At 34.8% G+C, this 24,757-nt stretch overlaps 3 protein-coding genes and 1 long non-coding RNA gene across 14 annotated transcripts; 3 read left to right on the forward strand and 1 right to left on the reverse strand.

Annotated features, from left to right (window-relative positions):
* Positions 1-1,890: 1,890 nt before the first annotated feature.
* On the forward strand, positions 1,891-2,893 carry LOC108214829 (dehydration-responsive element-binding protein 1A). The gene has a single exon (XM_017387041.2). It carries the CDS (start codon positions 1,986-1,988, stop codon positions 2,655-2,657), a length of 672 nt encoding a protein of 223 aa, XP_017242530.1. The 5' UTR covers positions 1,891-1,985; the 3' UTR covers positions 2,658-2,893.
* A 2,290-nt stretch (positions 2,894-5,183) lies between these two features.
* On the reverse strand, positions 5,184-12,361 carry LOC108210394 (uncharacterized). Of its 11 annotated transcripts, none has more exons than XR_010289602.1 (9): positions 9,960-12,361; positions 9,667-9,823; positions 9,250-9,326; positions 9,126-9,172; positions 7,503-8,837; positions 6,979-7,146; positions 6,082-6,580; positions 5,711-6,002; positions 5,184-5,622 (listed from the first exon to the last, which is right to left on the reverse strand). It is a non-coding gene; the product is annotated as an uncharacterized LOC108210394 (long non-coding RNA). The 11 variants fall into 11 exon arrangements; XR_010289600.1 differs by lacking the exon at positions 6,082-6,580 and having other exon boundaries at positions 9,960-11,463; positions 11,646-12,360; XR_010289603.1 differs by having other exon boundaries at positions 6,979-7,084; positions 9,960-12,360.
* Positions 12,362-12,599: 238 nt separating this feature from the next.
* Positions 12,600-13,966, forward strand: LOC108213275 (dehydration-responsive element-binding protein 1B). Its single transcript, XM_017385055.2, has one exon. It carries the CDS (start codon positions 12,719-12,721, stop codon positions 13,427-13,429), a length of 711 nt encoding a protein of 236 aa, XP_017240544.1. The 5' UTR covers positions 12,600-12,718; the 3' UTR covers positions 13,430-13,966.
* Positions 13,967-20,184: 6,218 nt separating this feature from the next.
* LOC108212149 (dehydration-responsive element-binding protein 1B) lies at positions 20,185-21,821 on the forward strand. The gene has a single exon (XM_017383881.2). It carries the CDS (start codon positions 20,346-20,348, stop codon positions 21,066-21,068), a length of 723 nt encoding a protein of 240 aa, XP_017239370.1. The 5' UTR covers positions 20,185-20,345; the 3' UTR covers positions 21,069-21,821.
* The last annotated feature ends 2,936 nt before the right edge of the window (positions 21,822-24,757 follow it).

Consider the following 24,757-nt stretch of genomic DNA (forward strand, 5'->3'; position numbering starts at 1 on the left):
TAACACATTATCATATGCGTTAGCAATAAGGAAGTAAGAGCATTCCTCATTTTCAACACTTAAAATATATTAAAATAATCATTACCTAAAATATCGGGGTTCAAAAAACTATTTCACTCCAACGGTATTTTTTATATTATCCCTATACATGATAATTTGATGCTTGAAATGTCTTAAGTTAAGAGCTGAAAAAACAAAGAAATGAAGTGCAGAAGGAAAAGTGCAAAGAAAATATAAAAAGGTCTGATGGGAGCTGAGCTAACAGATATAGGGGAGCTTGGTTTGCTTCCTCAAACAAGGGAGTGAGATTCTCTCTCCTAAAATTTTTAGGGAAAGAGGAGATGGTTGGAGACTCTGTTTTTTATCCCAACCCCTGTAATTGTCCACCTGTAATGTCCATCTGTACATGTTTTAGGTAAGGAGGAGGGGCGTTGGAGTTGCTCTAACGCTGAGGATTTTGCAAGTAAAAACTTATCTACCGTAAAACTTTACAAGCCTACGAACTATTGTTATAAATGACATCTCACATCAACGAAAAGTATGGGTGCTTGATCAATGATCACAAACATATGACTAGTTACTATATCAAGATAAAACAAAATAAGGAAAAAAAGAATGGGAAAGGAAGTTGCCTGGTTCCTCTGAAGAGAAGCCCACGCGTGCTTAGATTAGGCTGAGCAATCAAACAGCTGCAAGTGGTATCCGCTTCTTTGTCGTACTATACACACGCTATGCATACGCGTCCGGGTAGCATATACCACAATTTTTAGAAATTATTTTGTCAGCTGTTTCTAGAAATATCTCTGGGCGTCTGGGCCGCTCGGAAACAAAATATCTAAACTAAAGTCAGCAAGAGCCCCCACTACTTGGCTTTTTATACAAGTCATTTAGAGGTTAGACTGGCCCATTTCTGTGACGCTTGTTTTATTTGCGCGACACGCAGATATGGACATATCGTTTATTTTGATTCACAGTGAGCATTTTTTAGGTTTATATAATTTTATTGTAAAATATTAATATATGTTTGTAATAATAGTAGTTATAAAAAAACATAGCACAACCATATTTATCTAATTATCACGGTTATTTGACTGGGCGTAGAACTCAGCTTCCTGGTGTATAAGTTGGAAGTAACTTGTTCGTATTGTTTATATAAAAATTGTTTAAATTAACTTCCGGTTTATAAATTTGAATCTAAATTGTTGAAATTTTAATTTTTTAGTGATTCATTTTTATATTTGAAATTGATTTTATAAAAATATAAACGATCATATTAAAAGATAATTCATAATAATTGTTTATTTTATTAATAATTTTTATACCTAATAAGTTGTAACAAAAAAAATATAAAAATAATATATAAATTAAATTTTATTTTTCACTTATGTATAATTTTTTTATTTATAATTGATAAACTTTTCTTTTAAGTTCTTCCTTTAAGCTGAGTCAAATGATCTGATGACGCTATTATATTTGTGATTATAGAAACAACATCACTACGATATTAGGCGATTTCATCAAATACATGAATTTATTTATAATAAATAAGAAATTAAATTAATGAAATTAGAAAATATATCAGGCACATGGCTGAGGAGGTTTAAGCACGTAATATATTGATTCGGATAAAACAGCTCACAGTGTCTCTTGCATGCGTTTCTCTTTTAAAACATTATTAAGAAGTCACTAGAAATACACTAATAAAATAAGCGCATCATTGTATGACAAGTGGCAATATAGTGAAGGTGCCACGATAGGCAAAACGAAACCCACGCGTCTACAGATAAGGTGAGTAAGCAAACTGCTGCAAGGCCATACAAACTTCTTTGTGTGTACACCCCACACACTCCACTCCCGCGTCCTTTGTAACCCCCCTATATAACTATCTCTCACTCACTCAATTAAAAGTATCAAGCCAACTCAGAACTAAAGTTCAAAAACACACTCTGCTTTTCACAACTGAAATAGAAAATCTACCTACATATATGAATAATTCACTGTTATACTCGGATGAAGCTAGCTCATCTCAATCTACCGAATACTCATCAAACACCGAAAGCACTGCAAATTGCAACGACATTACTCAAATTTCGCATGAAGTTTTGCTAGCCTCAAGAAATCCGAAGAAGCGGTCCGGGAGGAAGAAATTTAAGGAGACGCGCCACCCTGTTTACAGAGGAATCAGGCGTAGAAATTCAGGCAAGTGGGTTTGCGAGGTTAGAGAGCCTATCAACAACTCTCGAATTTGGCTCGGGACTCATCCCACTGCTGAAATGGCTGCTCGAGCTAACGATGTTGCAGCCATTGCGCTCAGAGGTCGAAATGCCTGTCTTAATTTCGCAGACTCTGTGTGGAGGCTGCCAATTCCTGCTTCTAATGATGTTAAAGACATTCAGATAGCTGCGGCCAAGGCAGCAGAGGCCTTTAGGCCAAAAAAAATTGAAAAGACGATAGAATCGAGTCCGATTAAGGCACTCGTATCTGAAGAAAATGATGAGGTGTTATTCATGGATGAGGAATTGCTATTTGGAATGCCTCAATTCATCAAACACATGGCCCAGGGAATGTTGCTTCCTCCTCCACAATATCTACAAAGTGATAGATGCTATGGGGACGATGACTTGGAATATGCTACCGATATGTCTTTGTGGTGTTAAACTATATTTTGATGAACACATGCACTGCAAACTTACCAGTGTTAGATTGGAACTTGGAAGTACCAGCGGATTTACATAAAATTGTGTTTAGGGATATATATTTCATTTCAAATTTTAGATTATAGATTTCACATCTTGTTATCTCTATGTATCCGGGGCTTTTTTTATCCCGGAGACTGAATATTAGAAGCTGTTTTGTTTAAACAAAGGAATGACGGTCTCGTGTTTTTTGTCAATCATGTCTTCAGAAAATACGAAATTCGGATATGTTGATATGCAGACTTGTTAATTGCATTTCCAAAGAATTTAGAATGCGAATGCTGAACAGCGGGGAGGTATTGGCGAATCAACCGCTAAATATAAAAAGGTCCTTAAAAACCTCCGGAGAGCAAAGACGTCTTGCCAGAATTAACAAAGAACCTCTGGAGAAGAAATCGGAACAAGAGGGATGTTGGAGAACTTTAGAAGCTATGTAGATGGTCGATATTCTGGAAAAATGAAAAAAATTGGAATAAGGCTTACTTTTGCAGATAAATAATTAAATTTTACTAGTACCATTTATCAAAAACTTAAGATCTGTAACAGTAGAGCACGATCGGATAGTCCAGTGGTTAAGGGTTTACTCTGTCATCCCAGGTCATGGGTTTGACTCTGGCTCATCCCGAAAATATCTTCGAACAGATACTCAGTACTTTTGTAAGACTATAAGCCATATTAGTAAAAAAAAAAAAACTGTAATAGTAAAATAACCAACACTTTCCGGAAATATCTACTCTATCTATTTACCAACTTCTTGTCTTGTTCATATTATCATCCATGCTCCGATTAAAATATCCAATATTAAACTAAGATACTACAATAATTTTGTTTCAAAAAAAGATAATACAATAATTTGATCCGAGACTAAATTATAAAGTTCATTATCTTGAAAAGACTAAACGTCAATACACACACACACACACAGATATATATATATATATATATATATTTAACATTTATCTGTTTAATCATATCTGACTGATCCGTAAATTCATATACAAGTCAGTCATCAAATATATACGTATTCATTGATAAAATTGAAATAATAACGTACTTATCTAGTTTGGTGATTAGAAAAGAAAACTGTGTCAATAACATTTAGCTAATTGAAAAAATATATATACACTTCTTACGTTCCTACTTCTGGTAGTTATTCGCCGAGAATTAGAGTTGCTCACTGCCACAATCTTACTGGAAATAATGACACATTAACGAACAAGTATGGGTCGTGGACTCCTGGCTGTTAATGAAAACAAAAAAGAAATACTGATGAAAGGGAAGTTCCATGGTTATCCTGTAGGAAGGCCCACGCGTGCTAAGACTAAGTTGAGCAGCAATCACGCAGCTGCAAGCAATTTCTTTATATGTCCCCTTCTCTGTCGTACACACACTGTGCATACGCGTCCAGTTAAAACAAAACATCGCTGTTACTATATTTGTTAGTATTTTTATTTCGGGAGCTAGTTATAGAAAATATCTCCTACCCACTCACATACAAAAATATCTAAAATAATTTCACCAAACTCTCTTTATACTCCTCCCTCTCATTTGTTTACTGTTACTATTTTGGGATGTCCCTCTCATTTCTTTACGTTACTATAAATAGTAAGTTTTTTTCATCATTACACCCACTATCTTCCTCTACTATCTCATATTTAACAATAAAAACTACTATTACACCCACTACTTTCCTCCACTATCTCAAATCTATTATTAAATATTGGTAGGTCCCACCACTTTATCCACTTTTCATCTAACTTTACTCATTTTTCATACATTGTCTTGGTCTCCGTGTCCCCCTCCAATGTAAACAATTGAGGGGGACGGAGGGAGGACAAGTCACTAGTCAGTCATGTACATGGGCTCCATTCCTCTCCTCCTCATGGGACCCTGTGTTTATTTGTGGTACTACGTTGCATCTACACTTGCATAGGAAGTTTTTTACAATTTACAACTGCATTTTGTAAGTATTTATTGAATCAATAATATTATTTTTGACTTATTTAATACTGTTTCATTCATTTATATTTACTTGATATATCTTCTAATTTTACATATTTCAAAACTTATTACAAATACTAAAATTTTATAATATAAAAATATATTTACATTTTTATAACAAAAATCAACGAGTTCCATCTCTCGACTTAAGTTTTTTTAACTTTTATTCCTTATTTCATTTTATTATTCTTTTTATGAAAAAGATTCTGTGCACAACTCAAATTTAAACATTTATATCATAGGTGTATATTATTAGTATGTAATTATGTATAGATAATTTTTGGTATGGATATAAAGAAATTTAAAATAAGCTTTTGGTGTCTTTCTTTTTTCTCTTTCTTTTTTTGACAGAAGTTATTGGTGTCTTCCTTCTCTAAGCATTATTAATCTAACTAGCTTTATAGCCCGTGCAAGGCACGGGCATGCTTTAAATACACTTTGTCTTGTTTGAACTCGGTTCTAAAGAACAATGTAACAATTTCATCGTGACTACAACCATCATCATAAGCAGGAATTTTTTTTTACAAGTATACATTGTTTGTCACAAAAATGCCACAATCAATATTACCGATATCTTTAAAAGTTAACACATATATTTAGACATAGAGATCTGTCCAAAAAAATAGAATATTGAAAACGCACTTTAAACAATTTATATATGTAAACAAATGAGTTTCTCTTCATAAGCAAAATTTCTCTTGCAGTCAAGGCTTTCATAAGTTCCGTCTTGTTAATACCATATTTTTGGATGGTAAAAGCAGCAGGATGGGTTTTTAGCTTTGTCAAATGAGGTTGGAAGACCATTCTTAACATGTTTCCAGACATAAAATGATCGGAGAGCCTCAGCAAATTCTTTGGATGCTATAAACCTGTAAGGCTAGTCTTTGTATAGCCAATACTGTTTCTGATCTTTCTTCAATGTCACCTGCACCACAATTGTACAAGGTATATCAAATTCTATACCAAGTTACAACCTGAGCAAGCAGCAGGACAAGGTAGCAAGAAAATTTTACCGTATAGAAATGAATGAGAAAGAGAGAGTAGTAGTTTCACCCTGAATTTACCAGACTATGCAGCAGATTATGTTGTCCGATGTAGGTAACAAGAAATGCTAGGCACTTCATATAAAAGCTTATGTAACAAAAAGCATGGACCGCAGAATGTCTCCCTCTTTAGAAGTCTAAAATAGCCTTACAGATTTCATTAGCTTCTGACAGTTGCGAAGGCATCACAATCAATTTGCATCTGCCTAAGCCGAGCCACACACAGGTGACAGGGCAGTATCACAGTCGCATGAGCTAAAACCTGATGACATGCATTAGATAGCATTTAGTAATCCACTATATATGATACAGTTATATAAAAATAAAATTTCATCATATACCTCTCAAACTTTAATCGTTAACATTTTGATTCGACTTGAACTAAAACTTTTCATTTAGTAAAACCGTGTGTGGACGCACAGCCTACATAGTCATGTCTAGAGCACAGGAAGAGGCACAAAAAGAAAATATGTATGTCATTGCTTGTCTTTTAAATCGTTCTCTTGCTCAACAGGTTCACAAGGATGTCTTGGTTACTGATTTGTTAGTACTTCCACCTGGTACAGATTTGCATGATCATCATTTTGTGAAAAATGGAATCATCCTTTAGGGCAAGGCAAGTTCTATGGTGGCAGTAGCCCTTGATCTTAGACCAGGGAGGTGAGTTGGACTTGTATCAGTCATGACTTGTGAGTTATCTTTATTCTATTGTCTACAGAGGCCTATGATGGTTTAATCAAATTTCTTTTTTCCTCCTAAGGTTCTTGATGCATGGTCAGCCTCAGGAAACAAAACTGTTCATCTGGCTGCCTTAATGAGAGGGGAGGGGGAGATAATTTCCTGTGAACAGAACAAGGAGAGGGTTAAACTGCTTGTTACACTCAAAGGTAACTTCCAGTTGTGTTTCTTTTCTCGTATGAACCCTGAAAGAGTCACCTAAGTTGAGTTGCGGTTGTATTAAAGGGTCTTATGTATTTTAAATATGCAAATTAGATGAAGTAACTCAAAACATTAACAAAAACCAGGAACTGAAGCAATAAACCATAATTGGACTTGCCAATATTGGTTTATTGCTTGAGTCTGCAAGTCAAATTTTGAAAGTACTTAATCACTGTCATTGAGATTGCCATGTATAACTTGTCTGTGATATAATATACAACACATAAAATAGTTCATACAAATCAAATATGAAATCATATCACCCACTTAGTTATGAGGAGGAGTTTGAAGAAAAGTACTTTCAAATTTAGAAGACCCGCATCATGTATTTGATACGCCTTAAACTCCTGCTATGCATGGCTTTGTAGATACGGCCCTAAGCGGACCTGTAATTCATCAATCAAGCTGGGCAAGCCAGATTGGAAATTAAAATTGCAGCTCCAGCTCCACAAACATGTTGCCGAGTTCTGAGCAAGGAACCAGGTCCTTACTTTATTAAGTATTCATTTTGTCTTATTACTGGAAAGAGAGCTCCTTCCGTCCCTTTTTAGTTGTCACATTTCTATTTTTATTGGTCAAATTGACTAATTTTTGACCAAAGATTACAAGTCACTATTTCATTATTTTAAGAAACTGAAAATTACATCTTAAAGTAGATTAAAAGTTATTTCAAGTTTTTATTTAATCAATTGATAAAATATTAAAAAAAAATAAGTCAAACTTTGGTCAATTTGACAAGCACAAAATCAAATGTGACAACTATAAAGGGACGGAGGGAGTACTTTGTTAAAGTTCACCACAGTAGCAACTGGGACGCCCATACCTTTGACAAGACCCTTTATGCCTTCAGCTACTACTACTTGGATGGCTTTGCAATTTGACCATGATGGCATCTAAACTCTAAAGTCGCCCTCATATCAGGTCCTCTGCCACATCACCCATCTGAAAAATGCTATGCTTATTATAACGTTTAAATAGTATAGCGACATGAAAGAAGGATACACGTTACATAAGTTTATATTCTAGAAATGAAAAGCCTCAGAGAGCCTAAAACACAGTCATTTTATTATTTTTTATTATTTGAATAGGACGAGATGTACATGCAACATCTTGGCTATAAGACGTGCCAAGTCGCTTCAATATGAACATCATAATATATTGCATTTTTCAACCCAGTCAAGATTACATTCTCATGTAGATGAGCTTAAATTCCTAATAAACAAATCTTGGGCCCTTGGTGTTTATGAAATATATTCAGTGGATAGTGAAATCTACAGTTCTAAGATTGAGCTTAAACTTAACGAAATGTATATTATTATAAACTGATGTTCCCTGGAATTACCATTATCTTTGCTCCCTGTCAACACAAAATCATACTCTCCCGCTTTTTAAAAGTTGATATCTCAGCCTTAACAATGTTTAGACTTCATCGGTATTGTCGCAAATGAGGGGTTCTTTGTTGGTTTCAGCGGCAGAAACATTTAGTTGTTTACTTGTGAAATAGTTTCTACAAATAAACTGACCTTGTCAATCTATACATAAGCATATGCCAAATGTCGATAATAGACAAATAAAGTTCAATAGAAAAGTGAAGTGAAACTAACTTTTTAAGTTTTTATTATTCTGCTCTCTCTGTCCCTCTCATTTCTTTGCAGTTTTCTTACATTGCTTGGCACACATTTTAAGGCACATAGAAAACATAGTTCCATAATTTATTTTTTAAATTTTCCTTTTTTATGTAAATATTTAAACATTAAACTTTATTCAGAAGAAATAAAGTGTAAAGTAATTTGTGAAACTACACTTCACTGGAGCCTTAAAATGTGTGTCAAGCGCCCGTCCCCCAAGGTAAATAACCTAGGGGGACAGAGAGAGTATTATCTTGATTATATATGACCCCCTCACTTGTAAGAAAACCTTGTCTCAACTATACTAACAAAGATAAGCGACCTAATAATTAGTTATCATTGTATAGATGATAATCATGATATAAAGACCAAGGAAAAACATAAATAGAAGAATCATGTGAGAAAATTGGCAAAAAGAAAAAGAATCAGGCACGCCTCTGAAAAACCCCTTTGATTTTTTATATATCACTTTCCTTGTCCTCTTTTTATATAAGCACCAGCACCCAAATTCATCCCAGAGAACTCACTACCTGATAGAATTGAAACCGAAACATTAATCAACATAAGAAACAACAAATCAAGTCATTTAAACATTTCATCAACCAGTGTGGCACTCCATATTTGATAAAAAGGATTTGTGCCAAAATAAAGAGAACACCCGTAACAAATACATATACAAAACACAAATCACCTAGTGATATTGTGACGAGCGGTGAAAAAAATCAAGGAATGAAATGCTTGCAATAGGGATAACAGCTTGGAAAGAGCCTAAGAATGGAATGTTAAAAGGCATATTAGACATAAGTAGTTGTGGATACCTGAGATATAACAGATCTGACGTGGCTTTCTAGCTCGATCTACGTGGCTGATGACATGGATTAAAATGGGTCAAAACTACCAGCCGCAATAAAAATGTACATGCACCAAGTTAAACCTATATACCTGTGGAATCAAGTAGGTGCTGACATCACACGGCAATGGCAGATTTTTGACCTCATCTTCGTAAAATAGTCTACAAACTGTTTTTGGTAGATTCTAGTCAAATTCTCTTTTTGACAATGTCAACAGTAAGTGAATATGTATATTTTGAATTGTAATAGTATCTCACTGTATACACTCCAAACTCAGACACACACAGCATATTCAAAGTATTTAATGTGGAAAATAAAAGCACTACTACAAAATCAAGCTAATGCGACGTTCTTTGCCATACAGAGAACTGGAATGCCATTTGCAGTCTTCCCAGTATAATTATTTTATAAATAGCAGAGGAAAATGATACAAAAGGGTAAACTGATTATATATCAAGACATCACAAAGTGTTTGGGAGTATATTGATGCAAAAGCAGAGCCTCATACCTCTGCCAGAGGAGCACAATACGGAAGAAATGCTGGAACAACTTGAACTCGAGGTTGATCTATGTCTTCCCAAACTTTTAAATGATCATCGATGACCTTTACCTCTCTCGATGGAACTTTTGATCTTGGAAGACCCTGTGCAAAGGCTTCCTATAACCTATTAAATTGAATGAAGGAAAAGGTAAAGGACCTTGATTTAATAAGATATATAAAATGAGAAGTACTTGGGAGCAAAATACAGCTACAAAAAGGATATTGCGAAAAGCATGTCAGCACCAACGATATATACTTGCCTGAGTTAAAGGATACAATATGAGCTGATATATAGTTTCTTATGATCAATTAGGTGTGCTTCTGGGTCAAGCAATCGCCAGATTTCTAATGTATGATTTCTTTCAGCCATCGCACACGCATAAACTTCAAATCTTTTCCGCTCTTTTGTATTCAGGTTTAGGGTCTTCTTAAGTCCTCCAAAGCAGAGCAACCTGAAAATCACGCTAGTATCGCGTATCTGCAGTAGTGAGAAAACAATGTTTACTTCAGACAATAAAGGAGACCCGGCGCATTTAGGACGACCTAAATACATAGAATTCTTTACCACAGGAAGCATTGATGTTAATCAAGTTACACTATAGAAGATTTGAGTAGAATAGTATAATTGCATCTTGAGCTATATATAACAGTAACGAATCAGAGCTATGCCCAAGCTCTTGATGATTTTGGAATCTTTCTACCATCTTATGATTTTATTTTTGGGACTTAAAAGGAGATACGGAAGAAAAGAAAAATAGTTTGGTACTTGGACACGAGAATATGAATTTTGAAGGTTGATACATCTGTCCTCATTGGAATTTGATCAGAACCACTTAATGGAGTGCAATGAAGTTTAGGTTATCACTTAAGTTCTAAGCGTGCACTGTTCAGTAAGTATTATAAAAGCCTCCTACCAAGGAACTGATTTTGCTTTCTATACAGACTAAATCTAGGATTGTGGACCTATAACGGGGCCATCAAATTCACATGGCCTCGCCTCCCCCATAACAATCAAGGTGGGTTGGATGCTTACCCATAAACTATCGCTTTTCCCCATAGGTCGACTGCTAAGAAAGTAGGTAGCAAGCTAGTTCATAAATGCATGTAAAATTTTATATTCAGCAGATATATTGGCCTATATATTTACACTATGTCAATCAGATTTTCCCGGCAGCTCCAGTAGCATAAGCATTTTGCAAATCATAAGGAAATTTAATAACAATAAAAAGTATAAGAGCCATATAAAATCCACTCAGTTCTAATAATTACGGAGTAAGTATACTAATCTTTCAACATGTAGAAAAAACACTCAGTAACATTTCATCATTTCATATATGATTGTGTCGATTTAACCAATCTGCACTCTACATTAAGCCCAGCAAAAACACCTGCAGAGCTTAGATACAGAAAAAAAAATACAGAAGCGCTTAATTATGTGCCTAATATCTGACGTGTGTATTAATTCGAGTTAAGACTATGCCCCTATCCAACAATCTTGTAACAAGAAGAATAATACGATCCCGACTTTCGCAAATCTTAACCACCTCTGCTTGAACGTTATAAACGTTTCCACTATCAACAACCGAATCTCGATCATTGTATTGCTTGAGTAACCTTTGATCTTCTTTGCACAATGCCATTTCAGCAAACATTCCCGATTTTCAAACTGGATCAGTTTCTCTAGCAATTTTACTCCACCATAAAGAATAAGTCATTCAAGCATTTCATCAAACAGTGTGGCACTCCATATTTAATAAAAAGGAGCTATGGCAAAATCAAGGATAATATAATCAAGAATCATAAATATTGCTATATAGTAAATGAAAAAAAATACTAAATAGCATTCAGGATTCAAGATAAATGTCAAGTACCAAATTAAACAGGTAGATAGGTGTATTTGGAGCACGCATGCATAGATAGATGCTAGCATTAAAAAATTGATGTACCTGCATATAGAGGACCTGTTGATGTTGAAGACCGGTGTAATTGAAATAGTAGAACTTGTCGCCTTCCCTAAATGGAGCATCATACTTGGGATAATCATACATACAATTCTGTACAAAAAATTTAAAGCTTCTTTTTTATTGTTTCAACACCGACTTTGTCAGGTCCACCTTCTTTTGGACAAGTAAAACAAGATCATAAATATGCAATCCCAAGAAGGAAAAGTCGATGAAAAATAGAAGCAGGCCATCCGAAGTCCAAGAACTCTTTGCAGAGTGGTCTAGGGAAGAAGAAGGGGCCGGGCTCGAGCGATATACGTAAATATGATAAATAGAGCAAATAAGAGGGGTAAGATTGTATTTTCACACCAATTAACTGGCTCACCAAAAGTGATGTTGCAGTAGACGACATGGAGGGAAGGGAGCACGATGACGCGAAGAGAGCTGGTTTGAACAACCGAAGCTACAGAGAAACGCACGTGGTAAAGATGCACAAAAAAACCGAGATCTGGGGTGATGAGCATGCAAGGGGAAGTGAAGAGTCAGAAACAATCAGACAAGGACGAAGGGTTCTCGAGGGGTATATAAGTAATTACACACGATTAAATTGGCTCCCCAAACCCCCCTGTTGCAGTATAAGATATATAATAGATTTTAATAAAAATATAAATCAGATTCCGTAAATATTGAATACTGAAGTGCTCAGCCAACATTTTTCCACACTAACGGAATTTTAAGTTGAAGAGAGAAGATTCCGTAAATGTGCCAAGTGAGGCAAAAGGAAGCCCACGCGGATGAAGATAAGGTGAGTCATCGAAAAACAGGAACGCCATATAAACTTGTTTGTGGTACACCACACACACAACGCTCCCGCGTCATTAACAATCCCATTAGTTCTGCCCCTACCTATATAAGTGTCTCTCACTCACTCACTCGAAAGTATCAAGCCAACTGAGAATCAAGTCCTAACACACTCTCACAGTCTCACATACAAAACAAATCTTCTAAGTATTATTTTTCTCCTCTGCTTTTCACAAGCTTATAAACACTCCCGTTAGATAAAAGTCCAAGCATATATGAATAATTTTCTATCATACTCGGATCAAGCCATCTCTGAGTATCAATATACCAGCTCACCTCAATCTACCGAATCCTCATCCACCCCGAAAAGCATTACCAATTGCAACGACATTGAGTCCCCTGCTCACATTTCACATGAAGTTTTGCTAGCCTCAAAAAATCCGAAGAAACGCTCCGGAAGGAAGAAATTTAAGGAGACGCGCCACCCTGTTTACAGAGGAATCAGGTGTAGAAATTCAGGCAAGTGGGTTTGCGAGGTCAGGGAGCCTGTCAACAACTCTCGAATTTGGCTAGGAACCTATCCCACCGCTGAAATGGCAGCTCGAGCTAATGATGTTGCAGCCATGGCGCTTAGAGGTCGCAATGCCTGTCTTAATTTCGCAGACTCTGTATGGAGGCTGCCAATTCCTGCTTCCAACGATGTTAAAGACATTCAAATAGCTGCGGCCAAGGCAGCAGAGGTCTTTAGGCCACAGAAAATTGACAAGGCAATAGAATCGAGTTCGGTGAAGGCATTCGTATTTGAAGAAAATGATGAGGTGGTATTCATGGATGAAGAATTGCTATTTGGAATGCCTCAATTCATTAACAACATGGCACAGGGCATGTTGCTTCCTCCTCCACTATATCTACAAAGTGATAGATGTTACGGGGACGATGACTCAGAAGATGCTACTGATATGTCTTTGTGGTGTCAAACATTTTGATAAGAGATTTTACATCTTGTGATCACCATGTATGCAACTGCAGAAATTACAGAACAGGGGAATCCCGTTTTTTTTGTTAATCATGCCTTAGAAATGCCGAATTGAGTTAGTGCAACTTGAGAATTTGGTACGCGGACGGTTAATTGCATTTCCAGAGAATATCTGAGCCTCCGTTGAAGGCTGAATCGCGTGGAGGTACTGACGGATCAACCATTAAAAAGAGTCCTAAGTTAGCAACACCAAATCATGAGGCTGTTGGTCTCCGCTTATTATCTAGAGTTTGGTAGAGTTAACAAAGTTCTCAACGAGAAACAAGCCATAAGGACTGAAATATTGGTAGAAGTAGTTTAGTGTGTTTCCAGTGAACCTTTAGAGAAGAAATTAGAACAGGAATTAAAAGCTAAATACGTCTATGTTCTGGAAAAAAGAAGAACAATAAATTCTTGCGAGTCCATTAGATTCCAATATTTAGCAAGCAATTCATCCCAGTGTTATTAATTTGATTCACACATTAGTTTTGTTATTAATTTGATTCCACATATTAGTTTTGTTGGTCAATTATACACGATGTTCTCAGGGCCTGTATTTACGACTAGTGCCGTTGCCTCTGAAATTAAAGGTATTCTTTTTGTCATCAAGTGTCTCATCCTTCGGTATCTGGTTCACAAAAGAACTGTTATTTGCTCAGACTCGGTGCAAGCTGTAAATACTATCAATAAAGGTCTGCATCATGAGTTCCCGTTACTCATCCCAAAATTTCAATTTCAGCACCTCATAAATTATAAAATCTTTGTTCACTTTGTCCCGAGACAACTCAATGAGAACGCAGACTCATTAGCAAAAAAAGGCGTTTCAAGGCCTTTCATGGCGGCCCGCTGGAATGATCTGGCCTGTTTTGCAAGGTGCTTGCTCTAATGGATTTCCCCTCCAAAGTGGCCTCGACTTCTGGTGGCTCGGCTTGACATCTCAGGATATAGTTTCCCCCTCTGGATGGTTTCTGCATGGGTTCTGTAATGGGGTTTTTAATGGGTTTGTTTTTAGGATGGTATGAGTTGTTTTGCTTCTGATGTAATGTCCTTAGATTACTTTCTTTCTTTTGGCTGTGGTGCGCAGCACAACCTTCGTTAGCAGTTCGTAGGTTTCTTTTGTGATTGTAAGCATTCCGGGGACACTTTTATTATCTAATACATCCGTCACTTTGCATTTAAAAAAAAAAAAATATTTATACACGATGTTCAGGAATACAACCAGCTGAATAAAAGTTAAAATCGTAATATTTTAAAATTTCCCGATTATTTACAAGTTTAAAATAAAATTATACAAGATTAAAATTACAAAAATAAATTAATCTAATTCATTCTACTGATTCGATTCGTTTGATTCGTTCAACTGATTTGATTCGTTTGATCCAAAGGAGTGCCTGATTCGTTTGATTCGCGGGCCGATTCCGATTTCTTATATAACGAGTAATATTTTACGAGCCGGGCCGAATCGAACCCGCCAAGAGCCGAATTTTGACGAATAATTAGGCGGTTCGAACCCGTTCATTTGGCCAACTCTAACGGTGAACTTAAAAGTTAAAACATATATTTTAACTTAGTTTTGAACCTTAAAAGTGTTTATGGGTTAGAAATAACTACGAGTTAATAATAAAACGGTCATCATTCTTTTCATGAGTTCGGGACAGATAAAAAAAAGTTGATTCAGATCTTTAACAGTGGTATGACAAATAACAATGAGCATGTTTGTGCTTTTTCGGTCAAAACATGATTTATTTCGGGAAAAATTTACCTTTCCCTTTTGTATAGGAGTACTATTTTTTACATTACATATTTAATAAATATTTATAGAAATTACTCACTTTTGTATATATATAAAAGACAAAAGTGATTTTTGAAGAATGAAATACATTCCGAACATAACCACTGTACTTTCTGTAACTCTCTATTTTACCTACATGTTGACATCCCGGATTGAATTCGAATAAAAGCCCATGAACAATTGGATATTAATAATTCGAAATATATGGGTGTAAATATCCTACAAGAGACCCTACCAACACTTTACCCTAGGTTTTTTCTAAAATAGACCACGAAACAAATACTTGGCTCACAAATCATGTGGGTTTACCAGACAACGACAGCACCAAAGAGGAAGGTGCTGCGTTAGCAAGAACGAAAGCCCACGCGTCTTTACGCTAAGGTGAATAATCAAACAGCTGGAAACTTGTTGTGTCAGTCCATCGTAAACCACACACACTCAGCCTTCGCGTCTGAGTGTGTTGAGCCACATACATAGATAAAAGGTTTTCACTTTCCTTATTTAGTCAAACAATTAAATATGTTTTTAGGTTAATTTGTCATGTGTGAGTCTGTCGCACACAAAATTATGTCTGTACATTTTATTCTCCCATATTATACAACTAAAACAAGTAACCTTTTATTTAGCAAATAATCACTGCTTATTGTTTAAGCTATATATATAAGGATCAATTCACAGTTCCTTCCATATACAGATGTATTCTTACTCAGTTCTTAGTACTCAGACCAACCTCAGCTCATCCTCTCTCAATAATATCACCTCAGTTCCCAGATATCTCAAGCCCATATAATCACAATGGCCCTGGCACCCATGCACAACCACATTGAGCTCCATGGACCCTGCTGCTCATGAATATGTGACACCAAGTGCGCGCTGGCCCTGAAGGAGTATATGATGATTTACAGAGGAGTTCGGCGTTTGATTAAGTTCAGGCTAGCTAGCGGGCTTCTGATCCAGGTATTAGTACTAATCATTAATGAGTTTCTGATGTATGTTATTTCCCATCTCTTTGTCAGAAATCTTGAATCATTCTTTTTCTAACAGAATCTTGCACTACGTTTTGTCTATGTGATGAACCTCGCTCAATCTTTTTACTAGCTAGCTACTCGAATGTTTTGCATTTTCCACCGTGCACACTTAATTTTTTGGAAATTATGCGTTATTTTCCCTGCCAGATAGGAACATAAATTAGTGCTTACACCTCCGTGGCTAGAAAATAGAAATAGACATTAGTAGTGGAGAATTTATTTTAAATCGGAACCCAACACAGTTCCCAATTAAAGTAAAAACCTAGAAATCAATTTTGCTTTCTTATAAAATTATAAGTATCAAATATGATGGAATCACATTCTAAAGACACGGCGTGTAGATATGAATCCCTAAAAAATTTGGTGACAAAATTTTAAATACCTGACACTACTCATATTATAACTACAGTCATATTATATATTTTAGTTTAGGTTTTGTTAACGAGGATAAATTTATGAAAAGTTATTACTCCCTCCGTCTCGATTTATAGGTCCATTTTGGAATAAACACACATATTAAGAAAAAAGTTAGTTAGATGGAATCTTATCTCATGTATCATTAATTAGTGCATTGATAAGTGAGAATATTGTTGAGTTTCAAAAAAATCACAATAAATATAGGGATTTAGTGCATTGAGAAATGAGAATAATGTTGAGTTTCAAAAAAATCACAATTAATATGTAGATAAATTTGTATTGAAAGAAGAGAGGGACAAGTATTTTGGGACAAATTTTCTTTCCAAACTGGACCTATAAATTGAGACGGAGGGAGTAATTTCTAAGGCTTAATTTTGGTAATTGAAATTGAAGAAGAATATATATATATATATATATATATATATATATATATATATATATATATATATATATTGCATGTTACATTTTTTTTTGAAACAACATGTTATTACAGTTTAGATCTCACTCTTTATAAAATGTATAAATTGTTACTTATTGTTTACCTAATTAAAGTTATTTCTATATGCAAAGTTTTGTGAGTTAGATCTCAAATTAGAATATACGTTACAAAATGAATTTATATAAAAGTCACAGTACTTTATTATAAAGATTTAATAAAAACTCAATAATTTCTTAGTGGCCAAAAGTATTTTTAACTGTGCCTCACACACAGCACTGCACAATATAGATGCGAAAATCTCAATATAAATAATAGCTATAGTTAGATTAAATTAGATATTTCTAAAAACAAATACTATAATATAGTTATATATTTAAAAGTATAATATAATCTTGTCTGAAAATAACAGATTTAATAATAAATATATGATTGATAAGAAAATTATAAATATAATATGTTGATGATCTAGAAATTTAAATATACTATGCTAAACTATAAAATATACATATAATTTGTTACTCTATTATATCTAGTTATTTTTGTATAAATAACTAAATCTATGATTTATTGATTATATCAAACTACGTAAAATGTTCTATAAAATTTTGTCCGTTATATTCGCCTGCTTTTTCTTTCTCAAAATTACTGGCCGGCGCGTTGATGAATATATTGCTTAGTTCTCCATCTGGATTCAATAAAAGTCCATGTCCAATTAAGAATCTAAGATGAATGATAGCATAATACATCATGGCTTGAAATATCATATGGGGGAGGGGGACCATACCGGATATTACTCCAGGTTTTTACTCTCAATAAGACCACAAACCAAAAAGTGCGAGGTTTGAATACTTGGCTCACATTTCATGATAGATGGGTTTATTAGAAAACGACAGCACTAAAAGAGGAAGGTGCTGCGTTAGCAAAAACGAAGCCCACGCGTGTTTGTACTAAAGTGAGTAATCCTACAGCTGGGAATCTTCAGTGTCAATCAATCGTAAACCATACACACTCAACCTTCGCGTCGACAATGTGCTCGGCCACAAAAGTGTTTCACTTCCTTTTTTAGTAAACAAATAAAGTAGTAGTAATAAACTATTATTTGTCGCCTGTCTCACACAAGATCCAGTATTCCGATGAGTTTAAAATAAATGATTCTTTTATAAAATAAAAAAAGTTGAGCAAAATTAAAAATTAGTTAATACTCATAAATAAATAAAGTGTTTGAGAAAAAAATAAAAATCGTGAAACAAAAAGTAGGATTCTTAACTTTTTATAAGCGTTTCTCGACTTTTTACACAAATAATACAAATAAATACTTCTAACTTATAATTTTAGAATTGCGGTTTAAAAAGTTCATCAAACACCCACAATATAAATTATGCACCAACTCTTTTCGATCAACAAATCATCCCCACCTTACATAAACCACTCCCCTCAGTGACCTCACCGAGATCCCGAATTACTCATTCACCTCAGTATTAGGCACATGTAATCACAATTATTACAAAAGACATAGAATATGCTGCCCGGAAAAGAGTATCTAGACTTGGGATCAAAGGTAAGAGAACTAATCGGTAACTTTCGAGCTGATTTTTCATTTTTCTTCATCACGGTATCACCGCAACACATCCTTTTTTTTTTTCCTGCGAGACGCTTTTGACGGATTGAAAGGAAGTCAAACATTTGACGGAAACTGATCTTTCCGCAAAGAATTTTAGACAAACAGGAAAGTCGATCCAAAAACTTGAATTGATTTTTTTCTTCTAGAAGTGATATTTGAATTATAATGAAGTCTACATTTTTCATACACAATATATTCCCCTGTAACGTGGTTTATATATACTTTGTATGTGTTCTTTTTATTATTAGTATAGCTTTCACACAATAAAAATTATTAAAATAAAAATCAAGTACATAGGAGGAGACCGGGAGAAGACTTCTAGTTGAGGTTTGGGATGGCAACTGGTGAGACTATGTTGGCTCAAATTTTAGTTCTTGCATTGTTAGGTTTTAATTGTTCGAGACCTGTCAAATCTAAACACAATTCTACCAAGTTTAGGGTGAATTAAATGGAGACATAGATGAACTTTGTAGGGGACATGTCATGTGTGAATGAATCATGATATATAGAATATATGTTATATTTTTATTTTAATAATTTGCAGTATCTACACATATATATAATTTCAAAATCATCACACAAACTTATATGTATCTTTTTACATTATTCCATTAATTAAGTTGATGAATTATACTAGATAAGTAGTACATGTATTTCTTCTTTTCCATTATTGATAAAGGTTTTAATTATAGTTACAATTGTGTTATTTTATCCAAATTCATTCTTATAATATTATGTTGTTTTTCTTTCATCCAAATCTATTCTTCTAATATTAGGATGGGACATCAAAAACTATACACGTAAACGGACGCCCTATAAAAATTATGTGCAATTTCTTGGATTTATAAGATTTTATTCTTTTCTTTATGATTTTTGGAAATTTTGTTTGTGCTTGATCTTAAATTTGAAATCTCTGACACACATATAATATTTTATTTATTACATGTACTCTAACTTATACCATGTTCAAACTATTTATAATACATATTTCACACATTATATGTAAACATTTCTTTGATAATCTATAGATAGAATTTAGGTACTCATGTTGTTAATACGTGGCATGTGCAACCTGTTTAATATAGTAAATGATGGAATTATGTGATATTTATAGTTAAGTTGAATAACCAGGATATGGCACCCCACTAGCTAGATATTGAGTGTATTGAAGAGAAGATAATTAAGTTCGTACAACTAGATATTTGTCTCAATATGATTCAAACGACCCCACCACGGACACTTTAGGGTTGTTAATTAAAGAAATAAAAAAGGCTGTTTTAATACTTGGCTCCCAAATGTTATGCTTAGCAAAAGGAAGTTGCTCCGTTAACAAAAACTCAAACCCACGCGTGTTGAGATTTAGGTGAATAAACAAACGGTTGCAAGGCTTTGCTCCAATGCACTAGCTTCTCTCTCGTACACCACACACACTCGCGCACCGCGTCATATTACACTCATCCAGAGTTTTAGCCACTCACTCTCTCTTATAAAAGAACTCATAAAGTCAGTGTTAAGCTCACAACACAAAGAGCCTTTTCACTACTCCATATTTGAACACTTCCTTATTTAGCGTAACATCTTTCTTTATAAATGGATCAATTCTTCTCCTTGTCGGACCAGACTCTTTCTCAGTATCCATCTTCTAGCTCACTTCAACTTCCGGAATCCTCATTTCCCACTGATATCACAGGCAATAGTTTTGTTAGTGAGAACGGGAAAGGCATTGATTCTGATGACTTGCAAGCTCATGATTCGTATGAAGTGTTGTTGGCTTCGAGTACTCCTAAGAAACCCTCTGGAAGGAAGATATTTCAGGAGACGCGCCACCCGGTCTACAGAGGAATAAGGCGTAGGAAGTCAGGCAAGTGGGTTTGTGAGGTTAGAGAGCCTGTCAATAACTCTCGAATTTGGTTAGGAACTTATCCCACTGCTGAAATGGCGGCACGGGCTAATGACGTTGCAGCCATTGCACTCAGAGGCCGAAATGCCTGCCTTAATTTCGCTGATTCTGTGTGGAGGTTGCCTGTTCCGGCTTCTCCTGATGTCGTTGACATTCAGAAAGCGGCTTCCAAGGCAGCCGAGGCCTTTAGGCCCCCGGAAACTGATAATGCAGCGGGCTCAAGTACTCAGGAAAGCTCAATAGAATTGCAAGAGAATGAGGTGTTGTATATGGATGAAGAGGTGGAATTTGGAATGCCTGAATTCATTAATAACATGGCACAAGGAATGATGCTTTCTCCCCCTAAATATGGGCAGATGGAGGGGTGTTATGGGGATGATGACATGGAAGACCTATCTTTATGGAGTTATTGATTTCAGTGCACGATTCTAAGACTAGGGTACTACAGTACTCGTACTAGATTGGACGTGCCCAAGTGACAACTTTGTCTATGTTCACTTCTTTTTTCATAAATTCGCCGTATAAAAGCCTGTTTTGTTATAGTGGGTCGAGATACACCTCTTGGCGAGACTGCAAAGTAATGCCCAGGCACTTCCGGCATACAATTTGGAGTTTCGGTAAAAAAAAAAAGAGAACGTGGATCCGGAATATGTGTCTGTTCTGTTTGCGTACCTCTCTTTATATTTTGGTTGTACCTCAATTCGATCACTCCAGTGTGTTGATGTGGGTGGTAACAACTTGTTCTGTTGCAACCTATAGCTGAAGGGTCAGCTGTCATTTTACACTCCATGAGTGGTGACGACTTGTACTCTGTTGCAGCCCATAGCTTGTGAAGCGATCCTTTTAGGCTGTCCTCATAATTTGTACCAATCCCTTATGTTGTGTGATAATAGGGGTTGTACATTTTTAAGTTTTTGGTGTCTGGGGAGAGTGACTTGATATTGGCTCTTTCCAATTTTCAGTTCGTTTCTTCGTTTCCAGTGCTTGATGGTTTTTTTTGGAGCCTTGATGTCTTCTGGGCTAATACCTTCAAGATTTGATATGGCCTTTCGTACCCTTCTCCATATAGCTCAAATGGACATTCATTTGAGTTCTCCACATGCATATTGTGAACTCCGTCAATGTATCATCACCGCAGACATCTCCTCATAATCACTTTCGGATAATTGTCTTATTGAGACTTCGCGATATGGGCTCAATTTCTTTTGAAACTCCTCGGACATTTTTTCAACTTTGGCCAAATTAATCGACTTAATTGACTTCAGTATATAAAGATTGATGGACTCCTCGATACATCAGTTTCTCCAACCTCTCGAGACCTTTAATGAAATTTATATATTCATCTTTGTTGGCTATTATTGATCGGTTGCCCCTAACACTTATTTCAGAGACTTCTATGTGTTAGTTAAACAGAAACAAGAAGTGTCCATGGAACGAAAATTCTTGACCTATCTACCTGATTCTTCTGGACTTTCTGATCTCTGAACTCCTTCATCTCAAACCAAAATACAACTGACAATAATTAAATTGTTGAGTACAACAATGACCAATGATATAATTACTAGGTTTCAACATCTGGAGTACTTTAAATATATAGAGTCACTTAAATAATATACAGATATACGTACAAAATATGTGATATATTAATCTTGATCACGAAATTTGAACTAGATTGACGAGCCCACTTAGTTATAACTGAGTTTAATGAATAACTACGTAATAAAAAACAAGCATGTTAACAACTATCAAGTCTAAATCTTTTACATGCACATTTCGCTTAATAATAATTAATATTTAAGTCAATTCGAATATCACTCCTTGGCAACCAATTACTAGTTCAATAGATATTTCTTTCAATTGAACATGGTATTCACGAGTGTCATAAGTTATTTACAACCAGAATAACACGTAAGCAACTAAGGAAGGTGGGCTTAATCAATAGGCCCGTGATTATGATGTGTAGGGTTTTAAGTTTCACAAGAGTACAAGAACTAGAAGAATCTAGCACATCAAATTCAAATTTTAAACTTTTTTCTAAACTAAAAATTTTAACTTCTTATATTAACATGTTTAAGCACCTCATAAACTCAGTTGAACATTCATACCTGTAATATCACTCCCTTTCTAAGTTTTTATAATTTCATTGAAAAAACAAATTCACAAAATAGTTAAAAGAGTTTTATCGACAAAATAAACTAAAATTATATACGAATCATTTTCTTCACAGAAAAGAAATACACCTATATATGCAAAATTAAAGAAAGGGTTGTCGGGCATATTCGCCTCATGATGCATTGGCAGACAGCGAAATGGAAAAGGAACTTGCCATGATAGGCACCAGAGGAAGAAAGCCCACGCGTGTTTAAATAATGTGAGCGATCCAACAGCTGGAAGGCCATACAAACTTGTTTGTAGTACACAGCACACACCCCACGTCCGCGTCGACAGTATAATCATAAACCTATACTACTGTATATCGTATTGATTACCTCTGCAGACAATCAATTTTTCAGCACTCTTTCCTACTGACCTCACACAAACTAGAGCTTGTTCTCAGTTGAAACTTGAGATACACGTGCCCCTTCATTCTTTACAGTAGGCACTTCTTATTCTACAGCGGTGGTGGTGGTGGACATGTCAGTGTTTTAAATTTCTGACGTAATCAATTAATAATATTAATTTGATTTTTGAAATTTGATTAATTCTTATTTAAATATACTTGTTAATTATAATTAAAATATTGTATCACTTTAAATATCAAGTATTATGCAATTTATGATATAATAAATATATATATTTGTTGATAAATAAATAATAAATAATATTTTCATATATAAATATATACAATTTTCATTCCAATTAATATTTGATTTTCGATTAATTCTAAATCGGTAGCTCAACCTATTAAATTTAATTCCTATATAGGCCATCTTACGGGTCATAAATAATTTATAAATTAAATCAAACAAGCGCATAATACAAATATTTAAGAATATTTGATTCTAATTGGACAGAGAAATATTCTTCTATGTGCGTAGGTATTAGGGTGAGCCAAAAACATGTGAAACTGAAACATGAGAACTGCTAAAAATAGAAAAATTAAAAATCGAAAGTGATTGTTGGGTTGAGATAAGAACCGATCCGAAAAATTCCAAATCAATCCGACTTTAAATATATATATAAATATATATATATATTATTTTTAATCAATATAAATCTCACCTAAACTTACCGTTATAAGTTTCCAGTATGGTAAATGGCTTGTTTATTATTAGGGTAATATTTTGAGGTTAATGATTTTTAATTACTATATTTGTAAGAGGATTTTGAGCTGATAAAATTATATTGTGTTTTAATTTTGAATTTAATACTAATATTTTTGTAATATCGGGATGATATAATATCAGCTGGTCATCTCAGTGTATGTGTTATCTTTTTTTCTGATTATATGGATAATATGGCATAGAGGGATAGAACACTCGGCTGAAATGAAAATCGAAAAGTAAGTTGCTGTGAAGTAAAGAATATCCCACGCGTGTGTAAATAAGTTGAGCAATAAACAGCTGTAAGCCGGTACGAGTCTTTTTGTGGTACACCACACACTCTGTGCTCGCGCGTCCGAAGAACTGCGAGACATGCATAGCCACACACTATATATCGGATATACCCTACACTAGATTACAGATTTACAGCTCTTTCAACGGACAACATTACATTCGTTGTCACAACGAAATATGCATCCACCTTCCCCGTTTCTGTCACCACGAAATATGCATAATACATCCACTCTTCTCCGTTTTTATGCGTTATTAGTGTTGTGATAAATTTTAAATTAGTTTTCAATCAATTAATTCAGATTTTTAATTTCTCACAATTATATTTTGTACGCATCCTTGACTTCTCGCGCGCGGAGTTGTTTATTTATTTGATTGTGTTATATTTTATTTATTGTGAACAAGAATGTACTCCCTCCGTCCCCCTCAATTGTTTACATTGGAGGGGGACACGGAGACCAAGATAATGTATAGAAAATGAGTGAAATTAGATGAAAAGTGGGTAAAGTGGTGGGACCTATCAATATTTAATAATAGATTTGAGATAG

This window comes from Daucus carota, chromosome 3 (assembly GCF_001625215.2).
Source record: "Daucus carota subsp. sativus chromosome 3, DH1 v3.0, whole genome shotgun sequence".
Classification (NCBI taxonomy): Eukaryota; Viridiplantae; Streptophyta; class Magnoliopsida; order Apiales; family Apiaceae; genus Daucus; species Daucus carota.